Source organism: Panulirus ornatus, chromosome 25 (genome assembly GCF_036320965.1).
Source record: "Panulirus ornatus isolate Po-2019 chromosome 25, ASM3632096v1, whole genome shotgun sequence".
NCBI classification, from domain to species: domain Eukaryota; kingdom Metazoa; phylum Arthropoda; class Malacostraca; order Decapoda; family Palinuridae; genus Panulirus; species Panulirus ornatus.
In genome coordinates, this window is record NC_092248.1 from 7,844,322 (window position 1) to 7,871,293 (window position 26,972).

Below are 26,972 nucleotides of genomic sequence, written 5' to 3' on the forward strand. Positions count from 1 at the left end.
CACACACCCCTGCCGCAAACCTACATTCACTGAGAACCAATCACTTTCCTCTCTTCCTACACGCACACATGCCTTACATCCTCGATAAAAACTTTTCACTGCTTCTAACAACTTTCCTCCCACACCATATATTCTTAATACCTTCCACAGAGCATCTCTATCAACTCTATCATATGCCTTCTCCAGATCCATAAATGCTACATACAAATCCATTTGCTTTTCTAAGTATTTCTCACATACATTCTTCAAAGCAAACACCTGATCCACACATCCTCTACCACTTCTGAAACCACACTGCTCTTCCCCAATCTGATGCTCTGTACATGCCTTCACCCTCTCAATCAATACCCTCCCATATAATTTACCAGGAATACTCAACAAACTTATACCTCTGTAATTTGAGCACTCACTCTTATCCCCTTTGCCTTTGTACAATGGCACTATGCACGCATTCCGCCAATCCTCAGGCACCTCACCATGAGTCATACATACATTAAATAACCTTACCAACCAGTCAACAATACAGTCACCCCCTTTTTTAATAAATTCCACTGCAATACCATCCAAACCTGCTGCCTTGCCGGCTTTCATCTTCCGCAAAGCTTTCACTACCTCTTCTCCGTTTACCAAATCATTTTCCCTAACCCACTCACTTTGCACACCACCTCGACCAAAACACCCTATATCTGCCACTCTATCATCAAACACATTCAACAAACCTTCAAAATACTCTCTCCATCTCCTTCTCACATCACCACTACTTGTTATCACCTCCCCATTTGCGCCCTTCACTGAAGTTCCCATTTGCTCCCTTGTCTTACGCACTTTATTTACCTCCTTCCAGAACATCTTTTTATTCTCCCTAAAATTTAATGATACTCTCTCACCCCAACTCTCATTTGCCCTTTTTTTCACCTCTTGCACCTTTCTCTTGACCTCCTGTCTCTTTCTTTTATACATCTCCCACTCAATTGCATTTTTTCCCTGCAAAAATCGTCCAAATGCCTCTCTGTTCTCTTTCACTAATACTCTTACTTCTTCATCCCACCACTCACTACCCTTTCTAATCAACCCACCTCCCACTCTTCTCATGCCACAAGCATCTTTTGCGCAATCCATCACTGATTCCCTAAATACATCCCATTCAGAAGTGGTAGAGGATGTGTGGATCAGGTGTTTGCTTTGAAGAATGTATGTGAGAAATACTTAGAAAAGCAAATGGATTTGTATGTAGCATTTATGGATCTGGAGAAGGCATATGATAGAGTTGATAGAGATGCTCTGTGGAAGGTATTAAGAATATATGGTGTGGGAGGAAAGTTGTTAGAAGCAGTGAAAAGTTTTTATCGAGGATGTAAGGCATGTGTGCGTGTAGGAAGAGAGGAAAGTGATTGGTTCTCAGTGAATGTAGGTTTGCGGCAGGGGTGTGTGATGTCTCCATGGTTGTTTAATTTGTTTATGAATGGGGTTGTTAGGGAGGTAAATGCAAGAGTTTTGGAAAGAGGGGCAAGTATGAAGTCTGTTGGGATGAGAGAGCTTGGGAAGTGAGTCAGTTGTTGTTCGCTGATGATACAGCGCTGGTGGCTGATTCATGTGAGAAACTGCAGAAGCTGGTGACTGAGTTTGGAAAAGTGTGTGGAAGAAGAAAGTTAAGAGTAAATGTGAATAAGAGCAAGGTTATTAGGTACAGTAGGGTTGAGGGTCAGTCATTGGGAGGTGAGTTTGAATGGAGAAAAACTGGAGGAAGTGAAGTGTTTTAGATATCTGGGAGTGGATCTGGCAGCGGATGGAACCATGGAAGCGGAAGTGGATCATAGGGTGGGGGAGGGGGCGAAAATCCTGGGGGCCTTGAAGAATGTGTGGAAGTCGAGAACATTATCTCGGAAAGCAAAAATGGGTATGTTTGAAGGAATAGTGGTTCCAACAATGTTGTATGGTTGCGAGGCGTGGGCTATGGATAGAGTTGTGTGCAGGAGGATGGATGTGCTGGAAATGAGATGTTTGAGGACAATGTGTGGTGTGAGGTGGTTTGATCGAGTGAGTAACGTAAGGGTAAGAGAGATGTGTGGAAATAAAAAGAGCGTGGTTGAGAGAGCAGAAGAGGGTGTTTTTGAAGTGGTTTGGGCACATGGAGAGGATGAGTGAGGAAAGATTGACCAAGAGGATATATGTGTCGGAGGTGGAGGGAACAAGGAGAAGAGGGAGACCAAATTGGAGGTGGAAAGATGGAGTGAAAAAGATTTTGTGTGATCGGGGCCTGAACATGCAGGAGGGTGAAAGGAGGGCAAGGAATAGAGTGAATTGGAGCGATGTGGTATACCGGGGTTGACGTGCTGTCAGTGGATTGAAGCAAGGCATGTGATGCGTCTGGAGTAAACCATGGAAAGCTGTGTAGGTATGTATATTTGCGTGTGTGGACGTATGTATATACATGTGTATGGGGGGGGGGTTGGGCCATTTCTTTCGTCTGTTTCCTTGCGCTACCTCGCAAACGTGGGAGACAGCGACAAAGTATAATAAAAAAAATAATAATATATATACATATATAGGTTTGCGGCAGGGGTGTGTGATGTCTCCATGGTCGTTTAATTTGTTTATGGATGGGGTTGTTAGGGAGGTGAATGCAAGAGTTTTGGAAAGAGGGGCAAGTATGAAGTCTGTTGGGGATGAGAGAGCTTGGGAAGTGAGTCAGTTGTTGTTCGGAACCATGGAAGTGGAAGTGAATCATAGGGTGGGGGAGGGGGCGAAAATTCTGGGAGCCTTGAAGAATGTGTGGAAGTCGAGAACATTATCTCGGAAAGCAAAAATGGGTATGTTTGAAGGAATAGTGGTTCCAACAATGTTGTATGGTTGCGAGGCGTGGGCTATGGATAGAGTTGTGCGCAGGAGGGTGGATGTGCTGGAATTGAGATGTTTGAGGACAATATGTGGTGTGAGGTGGTTTGATCGAGTAAGTAATGTAAGGGTAAGAGAGGTGTGTGGAAATAAAAAGAGCATGGTTGAACCAATCACTTTCCTCTCTTCCTACACGTACACATGCCTTACATCATAGATAAAAACTTTTCACTGCTTCTAACAACTTGCCTCCCACACCATATATTCTTAATACCTTCCACAGAGCATCTCTATCAACTCTATTATATGCCTTCTCCAGATCCATAAATGCTACATACAAATCCATTTGCTTTTCTAAGTATTTCTCACATACATTCTTCAAAGCAAACACCTGATCCACACATCCTCTACCACTTCTGAAACCACACTGCTCTTCCCCAATCTGGTGCTCTGTGCATGCCTTCACCCTCTCAATCAATACCCTCCCATATAATTTACCAGGAATACTCAACAAACTTATACCTCTGTAATTTGAGCACTCACTCTTATCCCCTTTGCCTTTGTACAATGGCACTATGCACGCATTCCGCCAATCCTCAGGCACCTCACCATGAGTCATACATGCATTAAATAACCTTACCAACCAGTCAACAATACAGTCACCCCCTTTTTTAATAGATTCCACTGCAATACCACCCAAAGCTGCTGCCTTGCCAGCTTTCATCTTCTGCAAAGCTTTTACTACCTCTTCTCTGTTTACCAAATCATTTTCCCTAACCCTCTCACTTTGCACACCACCTCGACCAAAACACCCTATATCTGCCACTCTATCATCAAACACATTTAACAAACCTTCAAAATACTCACTCCATCTCCTTCTCACATCACCACTGCCTGTTATCACCTCCCCATTTGTGCCCTTCACTGAAGTTCCCATTTGCTCCCTTGTCTTACGCACTTTATTTACCTCCTTCCAAAACATCTTTTTATTCTCCCTAAAATTTAATGATACTCTCTCACCCCAACTCTCATTTGCCCTCTTTTTCACCCCTTGCACCTTTCTCTTGACCTCCTGTCTCTTTCTTTTATACATCTCCCACTCAATTGCATTTTTTCCTGCAAAAATCATCCAAATGCCTCTCTCTTCTCTCACTAATAATCTTACTTCTTCATCCCACCACTCACTACCCTTTCTAATCAACCCACCTCCCACGCTTCTCACGCCACAAGCATCTTTTGCGCAATCCATCACTGATTCCCTAAATACATCCCATTCCTCCACCGCTCCCCTTACTTCCATTGTTCTCACCTTTTTCCATTCTGTACTCAGTCTCTCCTGGTACTTCCTCACACAAGTCTCCTTCCCAAGCTCACTTACTCTCACCACCCTCTTCACCCCAACATTCACTCTTCTTTTCTGAAAACCCATACAAATCTTCACCTTGGCCTCCACAAGATAATGATCAGACATCCCTCCAGTTGCACCTCTCAGCACATTAACATCCAAAAGTCTCTCTTTTGTGCGCCTGTCAATTAACACGTAATCCAAAAACGCTCTCTGGCCATCTCTCCTACTTACATACGTATACTCATGTATATCTCGCTTTCTAAACCAGGTATTCCCAATCACCAGTCCTTTGTATATATATATATATATTTTTTTGCTTTGTCGCTGTCTCCCGCGTTTGCGAGGTAGCGCAAGGAAACAGACGAAAGAAATGGCCCAACCCCCCCCCCATACACATGTATATACCTACGTCCACACACGCAAATATACATACCTACACAGCTTTCCATGGTTTACCCCAGACGCTTCACATGCCCTGCTTCAATCCACTGACAGCACGTCAACCCCGGTATACCACATCGCTCCAATTCACTCTATTCCTTGCCCTCCTTTCACCCTCCTGCATGTTCAGGCCCCGATCACACAAAATCTTTTTCACTCCATCTTTCCACCTCCAATTTGGTCTCCCTCTTCTCCTTGTTCCCTCCACCTCCGACACATATATCCTCTTGGTCAATCTTTCCTCACTCATCTTCTCCATGTGCCCAAACCATTTCAAAACACCCTCTTCTGCTCTCTCAACCACGCTCTTTTTATTTCCACACATCTCTCTTACCCTTACGTTACTCACTCGATCAAACCACCTCACACCACACATTGTCCTCAAACATCTCATTTCCAGCACATCCATCTTCCTGCGCACAACTCTATCCATAGCCCACGCCTCGCAACCATACAACATTGTTGGAACCACTATTCCTTCAAACATACCCATTTTTGCTTTCCGAGATAATGTTCTCCACTTCCACACATTCTTCAAGGCCCCCAGAATTTTCGCCCCCTCCCCCACCCTATGATCCACTTCCGCTTCCATGGTTCCATCCGCTGCCAGGTCCACTCCCAGATATCTAAAACACTTCACTTCCTCCAGTTTTTCTCCATTCAAACTCACCTCCCAATTGACTTGACCCTCAACCCTACTGTACCTAATAACCTTGCTCTTATTCACATTTACTCTTAACTTTCTTCTTCCACACACTTTACCAAACTCAGTCACCAGCTTCTGCAGTTTCTCACATGAATCAGCCACCAGCGCTGTATCATCAGCGAACAACAACTGACTCACTTCCCAAGCTCTCTCATCCCCAACAGACTTCATACTTGCCCCTCTTTCCAAAACTCTTGCATTTACCTCCCTAACAACCCCATCCATAAACAAATTAAACAACCATGGAGACATCACACACCCCTGCCGCAAACCTACATTCACTGAGAACCAATCACTTTCCTCTCTTCCTACACGCACACATGCCTTACATCCTCGATAAAAACTTTTCACTGCTTCTAACAACTTTCCTCCCACACCATATATTCTTAATACCTTCCACAGAGCATCTCTATCAACTCTATCATATGCCTTCTCCAGATCCATAAATGCTACATACAAATCCATTTGCTTTTCTAAGTATTTCTCACATACATTCTTCAAAGCAAACACCTGATCCACACATCCTCTACCACTTCTGAAACCACACTGCTCTTCCCCAATCTGATGCTCTGTACATGCCTTCACCCTCTCAATCAATACCCTCCCATATAATTTACCAGGAATACTCAACAAACTTATACCTCTGTAATTTGAGCACTCACTCTTATCCCCTTTGCCTTTGTACAATGGCACTATGCACGCATTCCACCAATCCTCAGGCACCTCACCATGAGTCATACATACATTAAATAACCTTACCAACCAGTCAACAATACAGTCACCCCCTTTTTTAATAAATTCCACTGCAATACCATCCAAACCTGCTGCCTTGCCGGCTTTCATCTTCCGCAAAGCTTTCACTACCTCTTCTCCGTTTACCAAATCATTTTCCCTAACCCACTCACTTTGCACACCACCTCGACCAAAACACCCTATATCTGCCACTCTATCATCAAACACATTCAACAAACCTTCAAAATACTCTCTCCATCTCCTTCTCACATCACCACTACTTGTTATCACCTCCCCATTTGCGCCCTTCACTGAAGTTCCCATTTGCTCCCTTGTCTTACGCACTTTATTTACCTCCTTCCAGAACATCTTTTTATTCTCCCTAAAATTTAATGATACTCTCTCACCCCAACTCTCATTTGCCCTTTTTTTCACCTCTTGCACCTTTCTCTTGACCTCCTGTCTCTTTCTTTTATACATCTCCCACTCAATTGCATTTTTTCCCTGCAAAAATCGTCCAAATGCCTCTCTCTTCTCTTTCACTAATACTCTTACTTCTTCATCCCACCACTCACTACCCTTTCTAATCAACCCACCTCCCACTCTTCTCATGCCACAAGCATCTTTTGCGCAATCCATCACTGATTCCCTAAATACATCCCATTCAGAAGTGGTAGAGGATGTGTGGATCAGGTGTTTGCTTTGAAGAATGTATGTGAGAAATACTTAGAAAAGCAAATGGATTTGTATGTAGCATTTATGGATCTGGAGAAGGCATATGATAGAGTTGATAGAGATGCTCTGTGGAAGGTATTAAGAATATATGGTGTGGGAGGAAAGTTGTTAGAAGCAGTGAAAAGTTTTTATCGAGGATGTAAGGCATGTGTGCGTGTAGGAAGAGAGGAAAGTGATTGGTTCTCAGTGAATGTAGGTTTGCGGCAGGGGTGTGTGATGTCTCCATGGTTGTTTAATTTGTTTATGGATGGGGTTGTTAGGGAGGTAAATGCAAGAGTTTTGGAAAGAGGGGCAAGTATGAAGTCTGTTGGGGATGAGAGAGCTTGGGAAGTGAGTCAGTTGTTGTTCGCTGATGATACAGCGCTGGTGGCTGATTCATGTGAGAAACTGCAGAAGCTGGTGACTGAGTTTGGAAAAGTGTGTGGAAGAAGAAAGTTAAGAGTAAATGTGAATAAGAGCAAGGTTATTAGGTACAGTAGGGTTGAGGGTCAGTCATTGGGAGGTGAGTTTGAATGGAGAAAAACTGGAGGAAGTGAAGTGTTTTAGATATCTGGGAGTGGATCTGGCAGCGGATGGAACCATGGAAGCGGAAGTGGATCATAGGGTGGGGGAGGGGGCGAAAATCCTGGGGGCCTTGAAGAATGTGTGGAAGTCGAGAACATTATCTCGGAAAGCAAAAATGGGTATGTTTGAAGGAATAGTGGTTCCAACAATGTTGTATGGTTGCGAGGCGTGGGCTATGGATAGAGTTGTGTGCAGGAGGATGGATGTGCTGGAAATGAGATGTTTGAGGACAATGTGTGGTGTGAGGTGGTTTGATCGAGTGAGTAACGTAAGGGTAAGAGAGATGTGTGGAAATAAAAAGAGCGTGGTTGAGAGAGCAGAAGAGGGTGTTTTGAAGTGGTTTGGGCACATGGAGAGGATGAGTGAGGAAAGATTGACCAAGAGGATATATGTGTCGGAGGTGGAGGGAACAAGGAGAAGAGGGAGACCAAATTGGAGGTGGAAAGATGGAGTGAAAAAGATTTTGTGTGATCGGGGCCTGAACATGCAGGAGGGTGAAAGGAGGGCAAGGAATAGAGTGAATTGGAGCGATGTGGTATACCGGGGTTGACATGCTGTCAGTGGATTGAAGCAAGGCATGTGAAGCGTCTGGAGTAAACCATGGAAAGCTGTGTAGGTATGTATATTTGCGTGTGTGGACGTATGTATATACATGTGTATGGGGGGGGGGTTGGGCCATTTCTTTCGTCTGTTTCCTTGCGCTACCTCGCAAACGTGGGAGACAGCGACAAAGTATAATAAAAAAAATAATAATATATATACATATATAGGTTAGCGGCAGGGGTGTGTGATGTCTCCATGGTCGTTTAATTTGTTTATGGATGGGGTTGTTAGGGAGGTGAATGCAAGAGTTTTGGAAAGAGGGGCAAGTATGAAGTCTGTTGGGGATGAGAGAGCTTGGGAAGTGAGTCAGTTGTTGTTCGGAACCATGGAAGTGGAAGTGAATCATAGGGTGGGGGAGGGGGCGAAAATTCTGGGAGCCTTGAAGAATGTGTGGAAGTCGAGAACATTATCTCGGAAAGCAAAAATGGGTATGTTTGAAGGAATAGTGGTTCCAACAATGTTGTATGGTTGCGAGGCGTGGGCTATAGATAGAGTTGTGCGCAGGAGGGTGGATGTGCTGGAATTGAGATGTTTGAGGACAATATGTGGTGTGAGGTGGTTTGATCGAGTAAGTAATGTAAGGGTAAGAGAGGTGTGTGGAAATAAAAAGAGCATGGTTGAACCAGTCACTTTCCTCTCTTCCTACACGTACACATGCCTTACATCATAGATAAAAACTTTTCACTGCTTCTAACAACTTGCCTCCCACACCATATATTCTTAATACCTTCCACAGAGCATCTCTATCAACTCTATTATATGCCTTCTCCAGATCCATAAATGCTACATACAAATCCATTTGCTTTTCTAAGTATTTCTCACATACATTCTTCAAAGCAAACACCTGATCCACACATCCTCTACCACTTCTGAAACCACACTGCTCTTCCCCAATCTGGTGCTCTGTGCATGCCTTCACCCTCTCAATCAATACCCTCCCATATAATTTACCAGGAATACTCAACAAACTTATACCTCTGTAATTTGAGCACTCACTCTTATCCCCTTTGCCTTTGTACAATGGCACTATGCACGCATTCCGCCAATCCTCAGGCACCTCACCATGAGTCATACATGCATTAAATAACCTTACCAACCAGTCAACAATACAGTCACCCCTTTTTTAATAGATTCCACTGCAATACCACCCAAAGCTGCTGCCTTGCCAGCTTTCATCTTCTGCAAAGCTTTTACTACCTCTTCTCTGTTTACCAAATCATTTTCCCTAACCCTCTCACTTTGCACACCACCTCGACCAAAACACCCTATATCTGCCACTCTATCATCAAACACATTCAACAAACCTTCAAAATACTCACTCCATCTCCTTCTCACATCACCACTGCTTGTTATCACCTCCCCATTTGTGCCCTTCACTGAAGTTCCCATTTGCTCCCTTGTCTTACGCACTTTATTTACCTCCTTCCAAAACATCTTTTTATTCTCCCTAAAATTTAATGATACTCTCTCACCCCAACTCTCATTTGCCCTCTTTTTCACCCCTTGCACCTTTCTCTTGACCTCCTGTCTCTTTCTTTTATACATCTCCCACTCAATTGCATTTTTTCCTGCAAAAATCATCCAAATGCCTCTCTCTTCTCTCACTAATAATCTTACTTCTTCATCCCACCACTCACTACCCTTTCTAATCAACCCACCTCCCACGCTTCTCACGCCACAAGCATCTTTTGCGCAATCCATCACTGATTCCCTAAATACATCCCATTCCTCCACCGCTCCCCTTACTTCCATTGTTCTCACCTTTTTCCATTCTGTACTCAGTCTCTCCTGGTACTTCCTCACACAAGTCTCCTTCCCAAGCTCACTTACTCTCACCACCCTCTTCACCCCAACATTCACTCTTCTTTTCTGAAAACCCATACAAATCTTCACCTTGGCCTCCACAAGATAATGATCAGACATCCCTCCAGTTGCACCTCTCAGCACATTAACATCCAAAAGTCTCTCTTTTGTGCGCCTGTCAATTAACACGTAATCCAAAAACGCTCTCTGGCCATCTCTCCTACTTACATACGTATACTCATGTATATCTCGCTTTCTAAACCAGGTATTCCCAATCACCAGTCCTTTGTATATATATATATATATTTTTTTGCTTTGTCGCTGTCTCCCGCGTTTGCAAGGTAGCGCAAGGAAACAGACGAAAGAAATGGCCCAACCCACCCTCATACACATGCATATACATACGTCCACACACGCAAATATACATACCTACACAGCTTTCCATGGTTTACCCCAGACGCTTCACATGCCCTGATTCAATCCACTGACAGCACGTCAACCCCGGTATACCACATCGATCTAATTCACTCTATTCCTTGCCCTCCTTTCACCCTCCTGCATGTTCAGGCCCCGATCACACAAAATCTTTTTCACTCCATCTTTCCACCTCCAATTTGGTCTCCCACTTCTCGTTCCCTCCACCTCCGACACATATATCCTCTTGGTCAATCTTTCCTCACTCATCCTCTCCATGTGCCCAAACCATTTCAAAACACCCTCTTCTGCTCTCTCAACCACGCTCTTTTTATTTCCACACATCTCTCTTACCCTTACGTTACTTACTCGATCAAACCACCTCACACTACACATTGTCCTCAAACATCTCATTTCCAGCACATCCATCCTCCTGTGCACAACTCTATCCATAGCCCATGCCTCGCAACCATACAACATTGTTGGAACCACTATTCCTTCAAACATACCCATTTTTGCTTTCCGAGATAACGTTCTCCACTTCCACACATTCTTCAAGGCTCCCAGGATTTTCGCCCCCTCCCCCACCCTATGATCCACTTCCGCTTCCATGGTTCCATCCGCTGCCAGATCCACTCCCAGATATCTAAAACACTTTACTTCCTCCAGTGTTTCTCCATTCAAACTTACCTCCCAATTGACTTGACCCTCAACCCTACTGTACCTAATTACCTTGCTCTTATTCACATTTACTCTTAACTTTCTTCTTTCACACACTTTACCAAACTCAGTCACCAGCTTCTGCAGTTTCTCACATGAATCAGCCACCAGCGCTGTATCATTAGCGAACAACAACTGACTCACTTCCCAAGCTCTCTAATCCAGAACAGACTGCATACTTGCCCCTCTTTCCAAAACTCTTGCATTCACATCCTTAACAACCCCATCCATAAACAAATTAAACAACCATGGAGACATCACACACCCCTGCCGCAAACCTTCATTCACTGAGAACTAATCACTTTCCTCTCTTCCTACACGTACACATGCCTTATATCCTTTGTATGTATGTATGTATATATATATATATATATATATATATATATATATATATATATATATATATATATACAAAATAAGCTAGGGAGTAGGGGGCTGAAAATGCTCCCCTCCCGTTCTCTACTTTCACAAAAAAAAAGGAACAGAGAGCGGGCCAAGAGAGGTATTCCCTCAAAGGCTCAGTCCTCTGCTCTTAACACTACCTTGCACATGTGGGAAATGGCGAATATGAAAAAATTTATATATATAAATAAAAATAAAAAATAAGCTACCATACTGCAAAATCATGAAATCTCATCCCACCTTGAAAATTTTCAAAATGAAAAGTTGGATGTGATAATCTTGTCAAGGGTGATATACTGTCAGGATAGGAGAGGATTTGTGTACTTACTACCTCAGGCTGCCAAAGAAGCTCCATGCCTCGTAACGGTTCAGTACGAGGTCCTGCTGACCGTTGTCCAGCACTGGTCTCTTTAACTGCCCCACCCACAGCCTCCTTTTTCTTTCTGCTACCTCCAAAACATCCTAGGTTATCACCTGGAGACAAAATTTTGGATTGCTCTTCTTGTACATATGGATATGAGCAAAATATAATTCTTTCAAAATCTCTTTCTAATCTGAAATAAATGAGACTTTACTTAATTCCATTCCAAACACAAACATTGTATTCTATCTACAATCAATAAAATGGTATTTCAACACCAGTTAACCAGTAAGTTTTGTCTGGAAAAGTATTCCTACTTCTCAAACACTGAAACTGTGAGCCACACACTAGATAGACAGGTGTACAAGTTGTCTCCAGCCTTGCTTCTGGGTTACAACTTCAAGATTCCACCACAACGGCACCTCCTCCCTCATCCTTACAAATACTGCTGAAGCCCTTAGGACACTGTCACCTCAACTCTTCTTTCCTAAAAACATCAAAACCACCCTTGCCACATTGGTGTCTCCCTCCTTCCTTCCCACACACACTGCCATCACTCCCCACTACACTGTTGCCTCTATTCCCACTCTTCACACACATACCTACCACTCCCTGCCTCACTACTGCATCCCTCCCTCCCTACATACATATCATTACTGCTTCCTCCATATTATAATAACCTCTCTCTCCCCATTCACAATACCAATGCTCTCCATCACACTATATAATCTTCTTTCATATACATATCACTATTTCTCCCACCACAATGTTACCTCCCTCCCTCTTCCCTACATACGTCTTTATCACACACCGCTACACTGTCAAGTCCCTACACACAATGCTCCCACCACATTGTCATCTCCCTCCCTCCTCTCTACACATACTACTACCACCCCCCACCACACTATAATCTCCCTCCCTCTCACACACATTGCTACTGCTGACTGACATATTGTTCCCTGAATTGCTTTTCAAGTAAGTATTTTACCGAAACATTAGGCTATCTTAGTACTATTCTGAAAATTTTTTCCAATATATAGCTGTGCTGTACTTGTGGAGCACTCTATTATCCAGGCTTTCTTTTTACTCATCCACACATGTCCAGGTTCTAAAATATACATACACAATGTATCAGGTCATATTCTGAACTCAACTCATATCAATATGAAAGGAATCATCTGTATTTCTACACAGATTATTCAATTGTAACCTCAATTTACATTCTGTGACACAAAGTCAGTACTGTATTCTATACAAGTTTTTCCTTTTGTTGATAAAATACACCTAGCTCTAGGCATCTTCTGCAGTCTCCCCCTTCATCATCATCATCATTTCATCTGTCAAGAATTTGCCATGAACATCCTAAGAGCCTTCCATCTTGCAAATATGCCACGACTTTTTATTCCCACGTTTTTCTTTACATTTTCATGATTTTCTACTCCATACATTACTGTAAATATCTATCACCTCTAGCTTTTAACTTTCACAGGGTGCTAATCTATGATGAGGTACAGCCATAATGGCAGGGCTAGTGCAAAGTGCTCCCTGTGTGTCTTGCCTGATGAACAAGAGAATTCTTCTCAGCTGCAACCTGCATTACATAATTATTTATTCTTGGTTCAACTGGAACCGACTTCAGCCACACGTCCCATATTCTCTTACATATTTCTGTAGTTGTTCTAAGAATGTTTTTTATTTCGCCTGCATTACAGTGATTAATCATTCTAGCTTTCTGGTTGGGATGTCATACATTTCCTTTTTCTTTCATGCTTGTCAACCAGTTCTGTGGTTTCCCTGCACCACTTGACATACCCTTGTTCAGTCCACTGACAGCACATTGACCCCTGTATACCACACTGATCCAATTCGCTCTATCCTTTGCACCCCTTTCACCCAATTACATGTCCAGGTCCTGATCATTCATAATCTTTTTCATTCCATCCTTCCATCTCCAGTTTGGTCTCTCCATGTCCAGGTCCTGATCATTCATAATCTTTTTCATTCCAACCTTCCATCTCCAGTTTCGTCTCTCCCTTCTTGTCCCCACCACTTCTGATACATATATCCTCTTTGTCAACCTCTCCTCACTCATTCTCTTGATATGTCCAAACCATTCCGCACAACCTCTTCTGTTCTCTCAACCACACTTTTCTTATTACAACACATCTCTCTCTTACCCTTTTATTTTCTACTCAATCAAACCACTTTTCACAACAGATTGTCCTCAAATATTCAATTTCATACACATCTTTATCCATAGCACATGCTTTGCATCATTTAACATTGTTCAGACTACTATACCTTCAAACATCTTTATTGCCCTCTCAGAAAACTAACTCTTTCCACACATTCCTCAATGTTCCCAGAACCTTCATCCCCTCACCTACCCAATTATACATTTCTGCTTCCATTCACTACCATGTCCACTAATAGGTATTTAAAACACTTAACTTTTTTCAAATTTTCTCAATTCAAACTCTCACCCAACCAACCAGTTCCTCTCCCCTACTAAACCTGACAACCTCGCATTTATTCACATTTCCTGTCAACATCCTGCTTTCACACACCCTCTGAAACTCAGTCAATAGCATCTGCAGTTTTTCACTCAATCACTCAAATCTGCCACCAATGCTGTCATCAGCAAACAACAAGGGACTCACTTCCCAGAACCTCTCATCCCCTACAGACTGAATACTTGCCCCTCTCTCTAAGATCCTTGCCTTTAACTCCCTCACCGGTGCATTTACAAACAAATTATACAGCCATGACAACATCACACATCCTTTTCGCATACCAACCTTCACTGCGACCACTTATGCTCCTCTCTTCCTTCTGGTACATACACACCTTACAACTGAAACTTCTCGCTGCTTCAAGCAGCTTACCTCCTACACCATATATTCGTAGGACCATCCAATAATGTATGTCTGATTTACTTTTGTTATGTTCCCTCGCATTTTTGAAGATTTAATAAGTACTGTATATTCCTTGTTGAGAGAGAGTATCTATGATAAGATTGTACCAAAAGGCAGGGTTAGCATGCAGCACTCACCACAGGAAAATACCGAGATACGAAGAACAAGTCATGTGCATTCCAAATTGTCACGTGGTTTGCATGAAAGAGGGAGACTGTATGTCAGTTGACTGAAAGCCAGCTGCCCATATGAGAGTGAATCAGAAAGATAAGGCAGATACCTTCGCCAAAGGAGAGATTTTTGATAGCCACTGAGGTTCTTGCTCACTACACAGTCTATCTACGTCTCTGATGCCTGTTCCCTTATGGAACTCCCTCAAGAGTGTGGCCATGGCATAAGAGTCTCCATAACTCGTGAACACCAGTGCAGCTAATTAGCCTTTAGTGCCTCACCCTTAACAAGCCACTGGCATGAGGCACCTTTACCACAATGTTTGTAGAGGCTCCTAACTAATGTTCCAACCAACTACTTCTAACTAATGTGTCTACCTAATGTTCATGCTTAATGTTCCAACCTACTACTTCTAACTAGTGCTCCTGACTAACACTCTTACCTACTACTTCTACCTAATGCTAAGAAAGAGAATAATCTGTGCCTTCAATGAATCTCTTTAATCTCTTCACTATTTCACATAAATTTCCCTTTCAAATAACATCATACTGTTCAGTTTGCTGTCATGACTTAACTAACACTTATAGCAGATGATTACAAGCTATCATTTATATTTTCCCCAGAGCTGGGGTGCACAACTCATCTAATGACATCTTATAGCAATTAAGGCTCTGCAGTTCTTAACATCAAAAATATTACTGCAACAAAAGATGTTACCACACCCCTTCTACATGAGGCTACATCCATGCAGAATGTCACCTTTGGCAAGGTAGTATCATCATGGACAAAGAAAAACAATCTTGTTCAAAAACTTATCATTCCATAGTATTCCATCTTTTCCTGCTACTTATTGTAGTGCAGCCTTGAAGATCATCAACATAAAAGCAACACACACACTAAATACTCTCAGAACTCTGGCATCAGAGTTAGACATGAGAAAAAAAAACCTCAACATCCCACTTTAAACTATGCCACACCTGCCTGGTCGTCATTCTCTCAAAAGCAAACATATAAAAGCTACAAATAACAAATAGTGGTTCCAACAATGTTATATGGTTGTGAGGCATGGGCTATAGATACAGTTGTGCAGAGGAGGGTGGATGTGCTGGAAATGAGATGTTTGAGGACAATATGTGGTGTGAGGTGGTTTGATCGAGTAAGTAATGAAAAGGTAAGAGAGATGAGTGGTAATAAAAAGAGTGTGGTTGAGAGAGCAGAAGAGGGTTTTTTTGAAATGGTTTGGTCACATGGAGAGAATGAGTGAGGAAAGGCTGACAAAGAGGATATATGTGTCAGGGGTAGAGGGAATGAAAAGTGGGAGACCAAATTGGAGGTGGAAAGATGGAGTGAAAAAGATTTTAAGTGATCGGGGCCTGAACATGCAGGAGGGTGAAAGGTGTGCAAAGAATAGAGTGAATTGGAACAATGTGGTATACCGGGGTCAACATGCTGTCAATTGATTGAAACAGGGCATGTGAAGCATCTGGGGTAAACCATGGAAAGTTTTGTGGGGCCTGGATATGGAAAGGGAGCTGTGGTTTTGGTGCATTACACGACAGCTGGTCTTTTCCTCGTGCTACCTTGTATGCACGCGGGGGGGAGAGGGGTGTCATTTTATGTGCGGCGGAGGGAATGGATGAAGGCAGCATGTATGAATATGTACATGTGTATATATGTATATGTTTGTGTAGGTATATGTATGTATACGTTGAAATGTATAGGCATGTATATGCGCATGTGCGGGTGTTAATGTATATACAAGTGTATGTGGGCGGGTTGGGTCATTCTTTCATCAGTTTCTTTGCACTACCTCGCTAACACGGAAGACGGTGTCAAAGTATAATAGATGAATAAAAATATATATATATCCCTGGGGATAGGGGAGAAAGAATACTTCCCACGTATTCCCTGCGTGTCATAGAAGGCGACTAAAAGGGAAGGGAACGGGGGGTTGGAAATCCTCCCCTCTCATTATTTTTTTTTTTTTTTTAATTTTCCAAAAGAAAGAACAGAGAAGGGGGCCAGGTGAGGATATTCCCTCAAAGGCCCAGTTCTCTGTTCTTAACACTACCTCGCTAACGCGGGAAATGGCGAATAGTTTGAAAGAAAGAAAAAGATATATAATATATATATAAATATGCTCTTATGTGAATAAGAGCAAGGTTATTAGGTACAGTAGGGTTGAGGGTCAAGTCAATTGGGAGGTAAGTTTGAATGGAGAAAAACTGGAGGAAGTAAAGTGTTTTAGATATCTGGGAGTGGATCTGGCAGTGGATGGAACCATGGAAGCGGAAGTGGATCATAGGGTGGGGGAGGGGGCGAAAATCCTGGGAGCCTTGAAGAATATGTGGAAGTCGAGAACATTATCTCGGAAAGCAAAAATGGGTATGTTTGAAGGAATAGTGGTTCCAACAATGTTGTATGGTTGCGAGGCGTGGGCTATGGATAGAGTTGTGCGCAGGAGGATGGATGTGCTGGAAATGAGATGTTTGAGGACAATGTGTGGTGTGAGGTGGTTTGATCGAGTAAGTAACGTAAGGGTAAGAGAGATGTGTGGAAATAAAAAGAGAGTGGTTGAGAGAGCAGAAGAGGGTGTTTTGAAATGGTTTGGGCACATGGAAAGAATGAGTGAGGAAAGATTGACCAAGAGGATATATGTGTCGGAGGTGGAGGGAACGAGGAGAAGAGGGAGACCAAATTGGAGGTCGAAAGATGGAGTGAAAAAGATTTTGTGTGATCGGGGCCTGAACATGCAGGAGGGTGAAAGGAATAGAGTGAATTGGATCGATGTGGTATACCGGGGTTGACGTGCTGTCAGTGGATTGAATCAGGGCATGTGAAGCGTCTGGGATAAACCATGGAAAGCTGTGTAGGTATGTATATTTGCGTGTGTGGACGTATGTATATACATGTGTATGGGGGTGGGTTAGGCCATTTCTTTCGTCTGTTTCCCTGCGCTACCTCGCAAACGCGGGAGACAGCGACAAAAAAAAAATATATATATATATATATATATATATATATATATATATATATAAGGCAGGGAATAGAGTGAATTGGAAAGATGTGGTATACCGGGGTCGATGTGCTGTCAATGGACTGAACTAAGGCATGTGAAGCGTGTATTGTAAACCATGGAAATGTCTGTGCAGCCTGGCTGTGGACTGGGAGCTATGGTTTCAGCGAAAGCTAAAGACTGAGTGTGAACGAATGTGGCCTATTTTGTCTTTTCCTGGCACTACCTCACAAAAGTGGGGGGCAGCGATGCTATTTCATGTGGGACAGGGTGGCGACAGGAATGGATATGGATAAAGGCACGAAAGTATGAATATGTACATGTGTATATATGTATACGTCTATGCATGTATATGTATATGCATGCATATGTTGATATGCATATGTGCATTTATGTATATATACATGAGTGGACTGGCCATTCTTAGTCTGTTTCCTGGCACTACCTCTGAAACTACAGCTCCTTATCCATATCCAAGTCCCATACACCTTTCTATGGTTTATCCCAGATGTTTCACATGCCCTAGTCCAATCTATTGACAGAACCTTGACCCCCAGTATACCACATCAAACCAATTCACCCTATTCCAGGCACGCGTTTCACCCATATGCATGTTCAAGCCCCGATCACTCAAAATCTTTTTCACTCCATCCTTCCACCTCCAATTTGGTCTCCCACTTCTTGTTCCCTTTACTTCTGACATATACCCTCTTTGTCAACCTTTCATCCCTTATTCTCTCCATATGTCCAAACCATTTCAACAAACCCTCTTTTGCTCTCTTAACTACACTCTTTTCTTTACCACATACCTCTCTTACCCTTTCATTACTTACTAAATCAAACTGACCTCTCACCACATATTGTCCTAAAACATTTAATTTCCAACACATCCATCCTCCTCAATACAATCCTATCTATAGCCCATGCCTCACAACCATATAATACTATTGGAACTACTATTACTTCAAACATACCCATTTTTGCTCTCCGAGATAACATTCTCTCCTACACATTCTTCATCACTCACAGAACCTTCACCCCCTTACCCATCCTGTGACTCACTTACACTTCCAGGGTTCCATTCACTGCTAAGTCCACTCCCAGATATCTAAAACACTTCACTCCCTCCATTTTTTCTCCATTCAAACTTACATCCCAATTAACTTGTTCCTCAACCCTACTGAACCTAATAACCTTGCTCTTGTTCACGTTTACTCTGAACTTTCTCCTTTCACACACTTTTCCAAGCTCAATCACCAACTTCTAAAGTTTCTCACTTGAATCAGTTACTAAAGCTGTATCACTGGCACACAACGACTGACTTACTTCACAGGCCCTCTTATCCCAACAGACTGCATACTTATCCCTCTCTCCAAAGCTTCTGCATTTATCTCTCTAACCATCCCATCCAAAAACAAATTAAATAATCATGGGGACATCACACACCCCTGCCGCAGACCGGCATTCACTGGTAACCAATCACTCTCTTCTCTTCCTACTTGTACACATGCCGTACACCCTTGGTAAAAACTCTTTACTGTTTCTACGAACTTACCTCCCACACCATATATTCTTAAGACCTTCCAAAAAGCATCTCTATCAACCCTGTCATAGGCCTTCTCTAGATCTATACACTAAATACAAATCCATCTGTTTTTCTAAGTATTTCTCTCACACATTCGTCAAAGCAAACACCTGATCCACATATCTACTAATTCTAAAACCACAGTGCTCTTCCCCAATCTGATGCTCTGTACATGCCTTCACCATCTCAATCAATACCCTCCCATATAATTTCCAAGGAATAACCAACAAACTTATGCCTCTGTAGTTGGAACACTCACTTTTATCCCCTTACCCTTTGTATAATGGCATTATGCATGCCTTCTGCCAATCCTCAGGCACGTCACCATGATCCATACATACAGTAGTACATATGATAAACAGCTGCAGCTCTTGAAGCTAATAATTTCTAAAGTTTGGCATATGGCTGATGGTCATAGATTCCTAAAAGTTATTCTAATGATGTTACCCAAAGTCATGGCTTAGAATACATGTGAAAACAATTACCTGCAATTCAATCAAATATATATGACAAAGATGATCTGGGGATGCTAATTATTCTTAATGCCAATGAGCAATTAATCATGTCCGCAGATACAAAGTAGTAAGTACATGACGAACACCCCAAATTCAACAGAACGACATACCATATCACAAACATAGAAAAGATATGTTCCAAAAGGAGGAAGAAAACAAGGAGACAGGTAGTTTATGTAAAGAAACATGCCTAACTCTTTCTGTAAAAAAAAAAAAAAAAAAATACAGATAATGAAAGATGAAGGTTTCCCTACTGTAGTTAATGGTACTATGAACATTTTCCACAGCACTTACTTTGTTTGGGTGTTAACACTGTCTCATCAAACTAAAGACAGTGTAACCATAAGGAGTCACCAATGCAATATTTATGTAGCTACCTGATGCTCATTCACGGGAAAAAAAAATACAGCAACCCACTGAAGCCTATGTCATGATGCAATGATAAGCTCCTGTTACAATTTGGACTCAAGAAATGTTTTAAACCACCACACAGCATGTGCTCCTCAGATGCTCATGAGGTATGTAAGAAAAGTATAAATGGAGATAAAAAGGAAATATGTATATGTATATATTGGAAAGGATCACGATTTTACACGTGATCAAGTATATTCCTGAGTCCACGGGGAAAATGAAACACTATACGTTCCCATTTTCCCCGTGGACTCATAGGAATGAATAAGGGCAGACAGAATGAATTGTGTACATGTGTATATATGTATATGTCTGTGTGGGTATATATATGTATACGTTGACATGTATAGGTATGTATGTGTGCGTGTGTGGACATGTATGTACATACATGTGTATGTGGGTGGGTTGGGCCATTCTTTTGTCTGTTTCCTTGCGCTACCTCGCTAACGCGGGAGACAGCGACAAAGTTAAAAAAAAGAAAATATATATGTATATATATATCTTTTTTTTTTTATTTTGCTTTGTCGCTGTCTCCCGCATTTGCGAGGTAGTGCAAGGAAACAGACGAAAGAAATGGCCCAACCCACCCCCATACACATGTATATAAATACACGTCCACACACGCAAATATACATACCTATACATCTCAATGTACACATATATATACACACACAGACACATACATATATACCCATGCACACAATTCACACTGTCTGCCCCTATTCATTCCCATCGCCACCTCGCCACACATGGAATACCATCCCCCTCCCCCCTCATGTGTGCGAGGTAGCACTAGGAAAAGACAACAAAAAGCCCCATTCGCTCACACTCAGTCTCTAGCTGTCATGCAATAATGCCCGAAACCACAGCTCCCTTTCCACATCCAGGCCCCACACAACTTTCCATGGTTTACCCCAGATGCTTCACATGCCTTGATTCAATCCACTGACAGCACATCAACCCCGGTATACCACATCGCTCCAATTCACTCTATTCCTTGCCCGCCTTTCACCCTCCTGCATGTTCAGGCCCCGATCACTCAAAATCTTTTTCACTCCATCTTTCCACCTCCAATTTGGTCTCCCACTTCTCCTCGTTCCCTCCACCTCCGACACATATATCCTCTTGGTCAATCTTTCCTCACTCATTCTCTCCATGTGCCCAAACCATTTCAAAACACCCTCTTCTGCTCTCTCAACCACGCTCTTTTTATTTCCACACATCTCTCTTACCCTTACATTACTTACCGATCAAACCACCTCACACCACACATTGTCCTCAAACATCTCATTTCCAGCACATCCACCCTCCTGTGCACAACTCTATCCATAGCCCATGCCTCGCAACCATACAACATTGTTGGAACCACTATTCCTTCAAACATACCCATTTTTGCTTTCCGAGATAATGTTCTCGACTTCCAAACATTCTTCAAGGCTCCCAGGATTTTCGCCCCCTCCCCTAACCTATGATTCACTTCAGCTTCCATGGTTCCATCCGCTGCCAGATCCACTACCAGATATCTAAAACACTTTACTTCCTCCAGTTTTTCTCCATTCAAACTTACCTCCCAATATATGCATGTGTGTGTACATGGGTGGTTGGGCCATTCTTCATGTTTTCTTTGTGCTACCTCACTGATGCAGGAAACAGTGATTAAGTATAATATAAAAAAAGGAAATCAATCAAAATACATACCCAAAAGGATAAAACTAAACGTCTATGTCATACATCAAAATAAATACCCAAAAGGAAAAACTGAAAATCTATGTAATACATACAATCACAAAAAAAAAAAAAAAAATCAATCTTTGAGAGGCTTGCACTCCTAGTTATATGGTTGGAAAGCCAGGTATATCACCCCAAAAGGAAAAAAACTAAAAATCTATTTGTATGTCATACGTACAATCACAAAAAGAAAAAATCGATCTTTGAGAAACTTGTACTCATAGTTAAATGGGTGGAAAGCTAGGTATATCATTTATCGGTTTTGTGTTTTGTTATTGAGGTAGCTTGTGGTTTTGATGATGGTGGTGTTGGTCTTATTATTGTTGTCTAAAACGATGATAGTGGCAGCAGCTTACTTAGAGCATTTTGAAACAGAAAACGAATGAAATTAAATGTACATGAAGAATGGTAGTGGTGGTATCAGCATACAGTATTTATCTTTATGATGAATCACAAAAAAATAAACAACTAAAAACAGACTGGTGGCAGCTGGAAAAGTAAAATGCACTTATCCCTATGATGAAAGATGACAATATATACAAGTAAATATAGAAAAATTTACATGTGTTTTCATAAAGGATATGGGATATTCAAGAGGATAGATTCTCACCTGTGGAGGTTTCATAAAGGAAATGGGATATTCAAGGGGAGAATTCTCACCTTAACAATAAACTGGGAGGACTTATGTAAGCTATAAACAATGACATCACTGACTAAAAACAGTACTATAGAGCTAATCAAGAGTATGACGGTCATAATATCAATAATAACTATTGAAACATTAATGACTAATGCAAACTATCACTAATAAACACTACGATGGTATACCATGAGAAGCAAATAATGTTACCTTTCTCATTTAATACTGTATATCTAAAATACAGTAGAAATGAAATGTAAATACAGCAGAAAATTTTCAAATAATAAACATTTACATACTGTATTCAGGAAGCATACTAAAATAAGTTGAGAAATGGCACTATGGAGCTTGACCCATGCAGGATAAGAATGCAAAATGCATATTACATTCTGTCATGAAGCTCATGCAGACAAAGCCAATTCATAATGAAATATATTCTTACACAATATGTAAAATGACACAAGTTACTTGCTGTACAATATTTTCCATCGACACAGTTGATGTGGTGTCTTCCTAGCATTTGTAAAATTAGAAAAATGAAATATTAAGAAAAACGCTATATGCCATTCAAACCTAGCTCATCACAGACATATAAAACTTGTCACGCTGCTAAGTATCTTAATTACAGCACTGCCACCATTTTTTAACCCATCACACATCCAGCAAACAAGTTCATTATCTTCTACTGTCACTTTGCTATGCTTCGAGATTGAGACTAATCCAATTTCATGCATAAAATCATATCACTTCATGGTCTGACTCATTGCTCTCACTGCCACTTGAACCTCGCAAAACCTTGTTTGTTGTAATCACTTAACCCTTACATTCAGGGTACTTTGAAAAAAAAAAAATCTAATTTTGTTTCCTATTATAAAATGAATGAAATACTAGTAAAAATAAAGGATATGTACAAACAAGTAAATGAACATACCTTACATGGAAGGATGATGGAGGCAGAGCAGGGCAGAAAACCTCATCACATAAATTCAGTAACAAAATAACAACATGAAAGAAATACAATAAAAAGTACAGAATAAATACAAAAAAGTGAGTTATCATAACTTATATGGATGTAGTACAGTGATGAAGTTAATGGTGGATGTGGGAGTGTGATGGCAGCGGAAGGTAGAAAGAAAGATGCTCCACTACAATATGAAATATATATGTACACATAAAAGTAAAGGATATGTAGAAACAATCAAGCTAAAATGCTTTATATGCCTGTGGTATAACACCAAAGTTAACGTGTTGATCACCTGGCAGAGGTAGCAGAAGAGGGGATCGTCATTAGTGTCATCTACTACTGCATCAAAAGGATCATCCATGTATCAATATAAATCATCCAATATTCCAAATCATAAACATACACTTAGCCACATCTGAAGAGTTCTCTATCAAAATTGAAAAGCTCAAAACATCAGTCTATGACTACTGCACAATGCCTCAGCTAAAAAAGATGTAATGTTTTCATTTGTTTGAAAAGGTGAAGAATAAAATTCTGGTTCACCATGTACAGTAATACAGAATCAAAATTCATTACACCATGCTACATATATCAAGAGGTGTTACTGGACTCTGCCTGCACAAGGTTACACTATGAAAGAACAGTCAACTTTAGCAAGTACAATGTCATCAAAGGACTAATTCCAAAGGAGTCTACGTTTCCTTGCTATTGGAAGTAGTAGACCTTGGGCAGCAAGTGCCTTAAGAAAGGTTTTTGATAACACTAAGACTCACAAAAATTGGTCTTGGGGTAATTATATATGTACATCTTGTTTATGTTAGCTGAAAAAGCATGGGCTACTAAGAACCTAATCAAGGCCATTCCATTAACAATATTTTTTTCATACATATTCACCATTTCCCACATCAGTGAGGTAGCATTCAGAACAGATGACTGAGCCTTGGAGGGAATATCCTCACTTGACCCCCGTTCCTTGTTCCCTATTTTGGAAAACTGAAAAACAGGAGGGGAGGATTTCTAACCCCCTACTCCCTCCACTTTTTGTTGCCTTTTATGACATGCAGGGAATACGTGGAAAGTATTCTTTCTCCCCTCCATATATACATATACATATATATATATATATATATATATATATATATATATATATATATATACATATTACCATAGAAGCGGAAGTGAATCATAGGGTGGGGGAGGGGGCGAAAATCCTGGGAGCCTTGAAGAATGTGTGGAAGTGGAGAACATTATCTCGGAAAGCAAAAATGGGTGTGTTTGAAGGAATAGTGGTTCCAACAATGTTGTATGGTAGCGAGGCGTGGGCTATGGATAGAGTTGTGCGCAGGAGGGTGGATGTGCTGGAAATGAGATGTTTGAGGACAATGTGTGGTGTGAGGTGCTTTGATCGAGTAAGTAATGTAAGGGTAAGAGAGATGTGTGGAAATAAAAAGAGCGTGGTTAAGAGAGCAGAAGAGGGTGTTTTGAAATGGTTTGGGCACATGGAGAGAATGAGCGAGGAAAGATTGACCAAGAGGATATATGTGTAAAAGGTGGAGGGAACGAGGAGAAGTGGGAGACCAAATTGGAGGTGGAAAGATGGAGTGAAAAAGATTTTGAGTGATCGGGGCCTGAACATGCAGGAGGGTGAAAGGCGGGCAAGGAATAGAGTGAATTGGATCGATGTGGTATACCGGGGTTGACGTGCTGTCAGTGGATTGAATCAGGGCATGTGAAGCGTCTGGGGTAAACCATGGAAAGTTGTGTGGGGCCTGGATGTGGAAAGGGAGCTGTGGTTTCGGGCATTATTGCATGACAGCTAGAGACTGAGTGTGAACGAATGGGGCCTTTGTTGTCTTTTCCTAGCGCTACCTCACACACATGAGGGGGGGAGGGGGATGGTATTCCATGTGCGGCGAGGTGGCGATGGGAATAAATAAAGGCAGACAGTGTGAATTGTGTGCATGGGTATATATGTATGTGTCTGTGTGTGTATATATATGTGTACATTGAGATGTAGAGGTATGTATATTTGTGTGTGTGGACGTGTATGTATATACATGTGTATGGGGGTGGGTTGGGCCATTTTTTTCGTCTGATTCCTTGCACTACCTCGCAAACGCGGGAGACAGCGACAAAGCAAAATAGAAATATATATATATATATATATATATATATATATATATATATATATATATATATATATATATATATATATATATATATATATATTTTTTGCTTTGTCGCTGTCTCATGCGTTTGCGACGTAGCGCAAGGAAACAGACGAAAGAAATGGCCCAACCCACCCCCATACACATGTATATACATACGTCCACACACGCAAATATACATACCTACACAGCTTTCCATGGTTTACCCAAGACACTTCACATGCCCTGATTCAATCCACCGACAGCACGTCAACCCCGGTATACCACATCAATCCAATTCACTCTATTCCTTGCCCTCCTTTCACCCTCCTGCATGTTCAGGCCCCGATCACACAAAATCTTTTTCACTCCATCTTTCCACCTCCAATTTGGTCTCCCACTTCTCCTCGTTCCCTCCACCTCCGACACATATATCCTCTTGGTCAATCTTTCCTCACTCATTCTCTCCATGTGCCCAAACCATTTCAAAACACCCTCTTCTGCTCTCTCAACCACGCTCTTTTTATTTCCACACATCTCTCTTACCCTTACGTTACTTACTCGATCAAACCACCTCACACCACACATTGTCCTCAAACATCTCATTTCCAGCACATCCATCCTCCTCCGCACAACTCTATCCATAGCCCACGCCTCACAACCATACAACATTGTTGGAACCACTATTCCTTCAAACATACCCATTTTTGCTTTCCGAGATAATGTTCTCCACTTCCACACATTCTTCAAGGCTCCCAGGATTTTCGCCCCCTCCAACACCCTATGATCCACTTCCGCTTCCATGGTTCCATCCGCTGCCAGATCCACTCCCAGATATCTAAAACACTTTACTTCCTCCAGTTTTTCTCCATTCAAACTTACCTCCCAATTGACTTGACCCTAAACCCTACTGTACCTAATTACCTTGCTCTTATTCACATTTACTCTTAACTTTCTTCTTTCATACACTTTACCAAACTCAGTCACCAGCTTCTGCAGTTTCTCACATGAATCAGCCACCAGCGCTGTAACATCAGCGAACAACAACTGACTCACTTCCCAAGCTCTCTCATCATACTTGCCCCTCTTTCCAAAACTCTTGCATTCACCTCCCTAACAACCCCATCCATAAACAAATTAAACAACCACAAAGACATCACACACCCCTGCCGCAAACCTACATTCACTGAGAACCAATCACTTTCCTCTCTTCCTA

General features: G+C 41.7%; 1 protein-coding gene across 40 annotated transcripts in view; it reads right to left on the minus strand.

Annotated features, from left to right (window-relative positions):
* p120ctn (adherens junction protein p120) overlaps positions 1–26,972 on the minus strand; it is a 203,644-nt gene that overhangs the window by 26,336 nt on the left and 150,336 nt on the right. For all 40 annotated transcript variants that reach the window (XM_071677437.1, XM_071677436.1, XM_071677425.1 and 37 more), the window contains one exon: positions 11,632–11,777. In XM_071677437.1, coding sequence (XP_071533538.1) covers positions 11,632–11,777 — 146 coding nt within the window. The remainder of the gene's footprint in view (positions 1–11,631; positions 11,778–26,972) is intronic.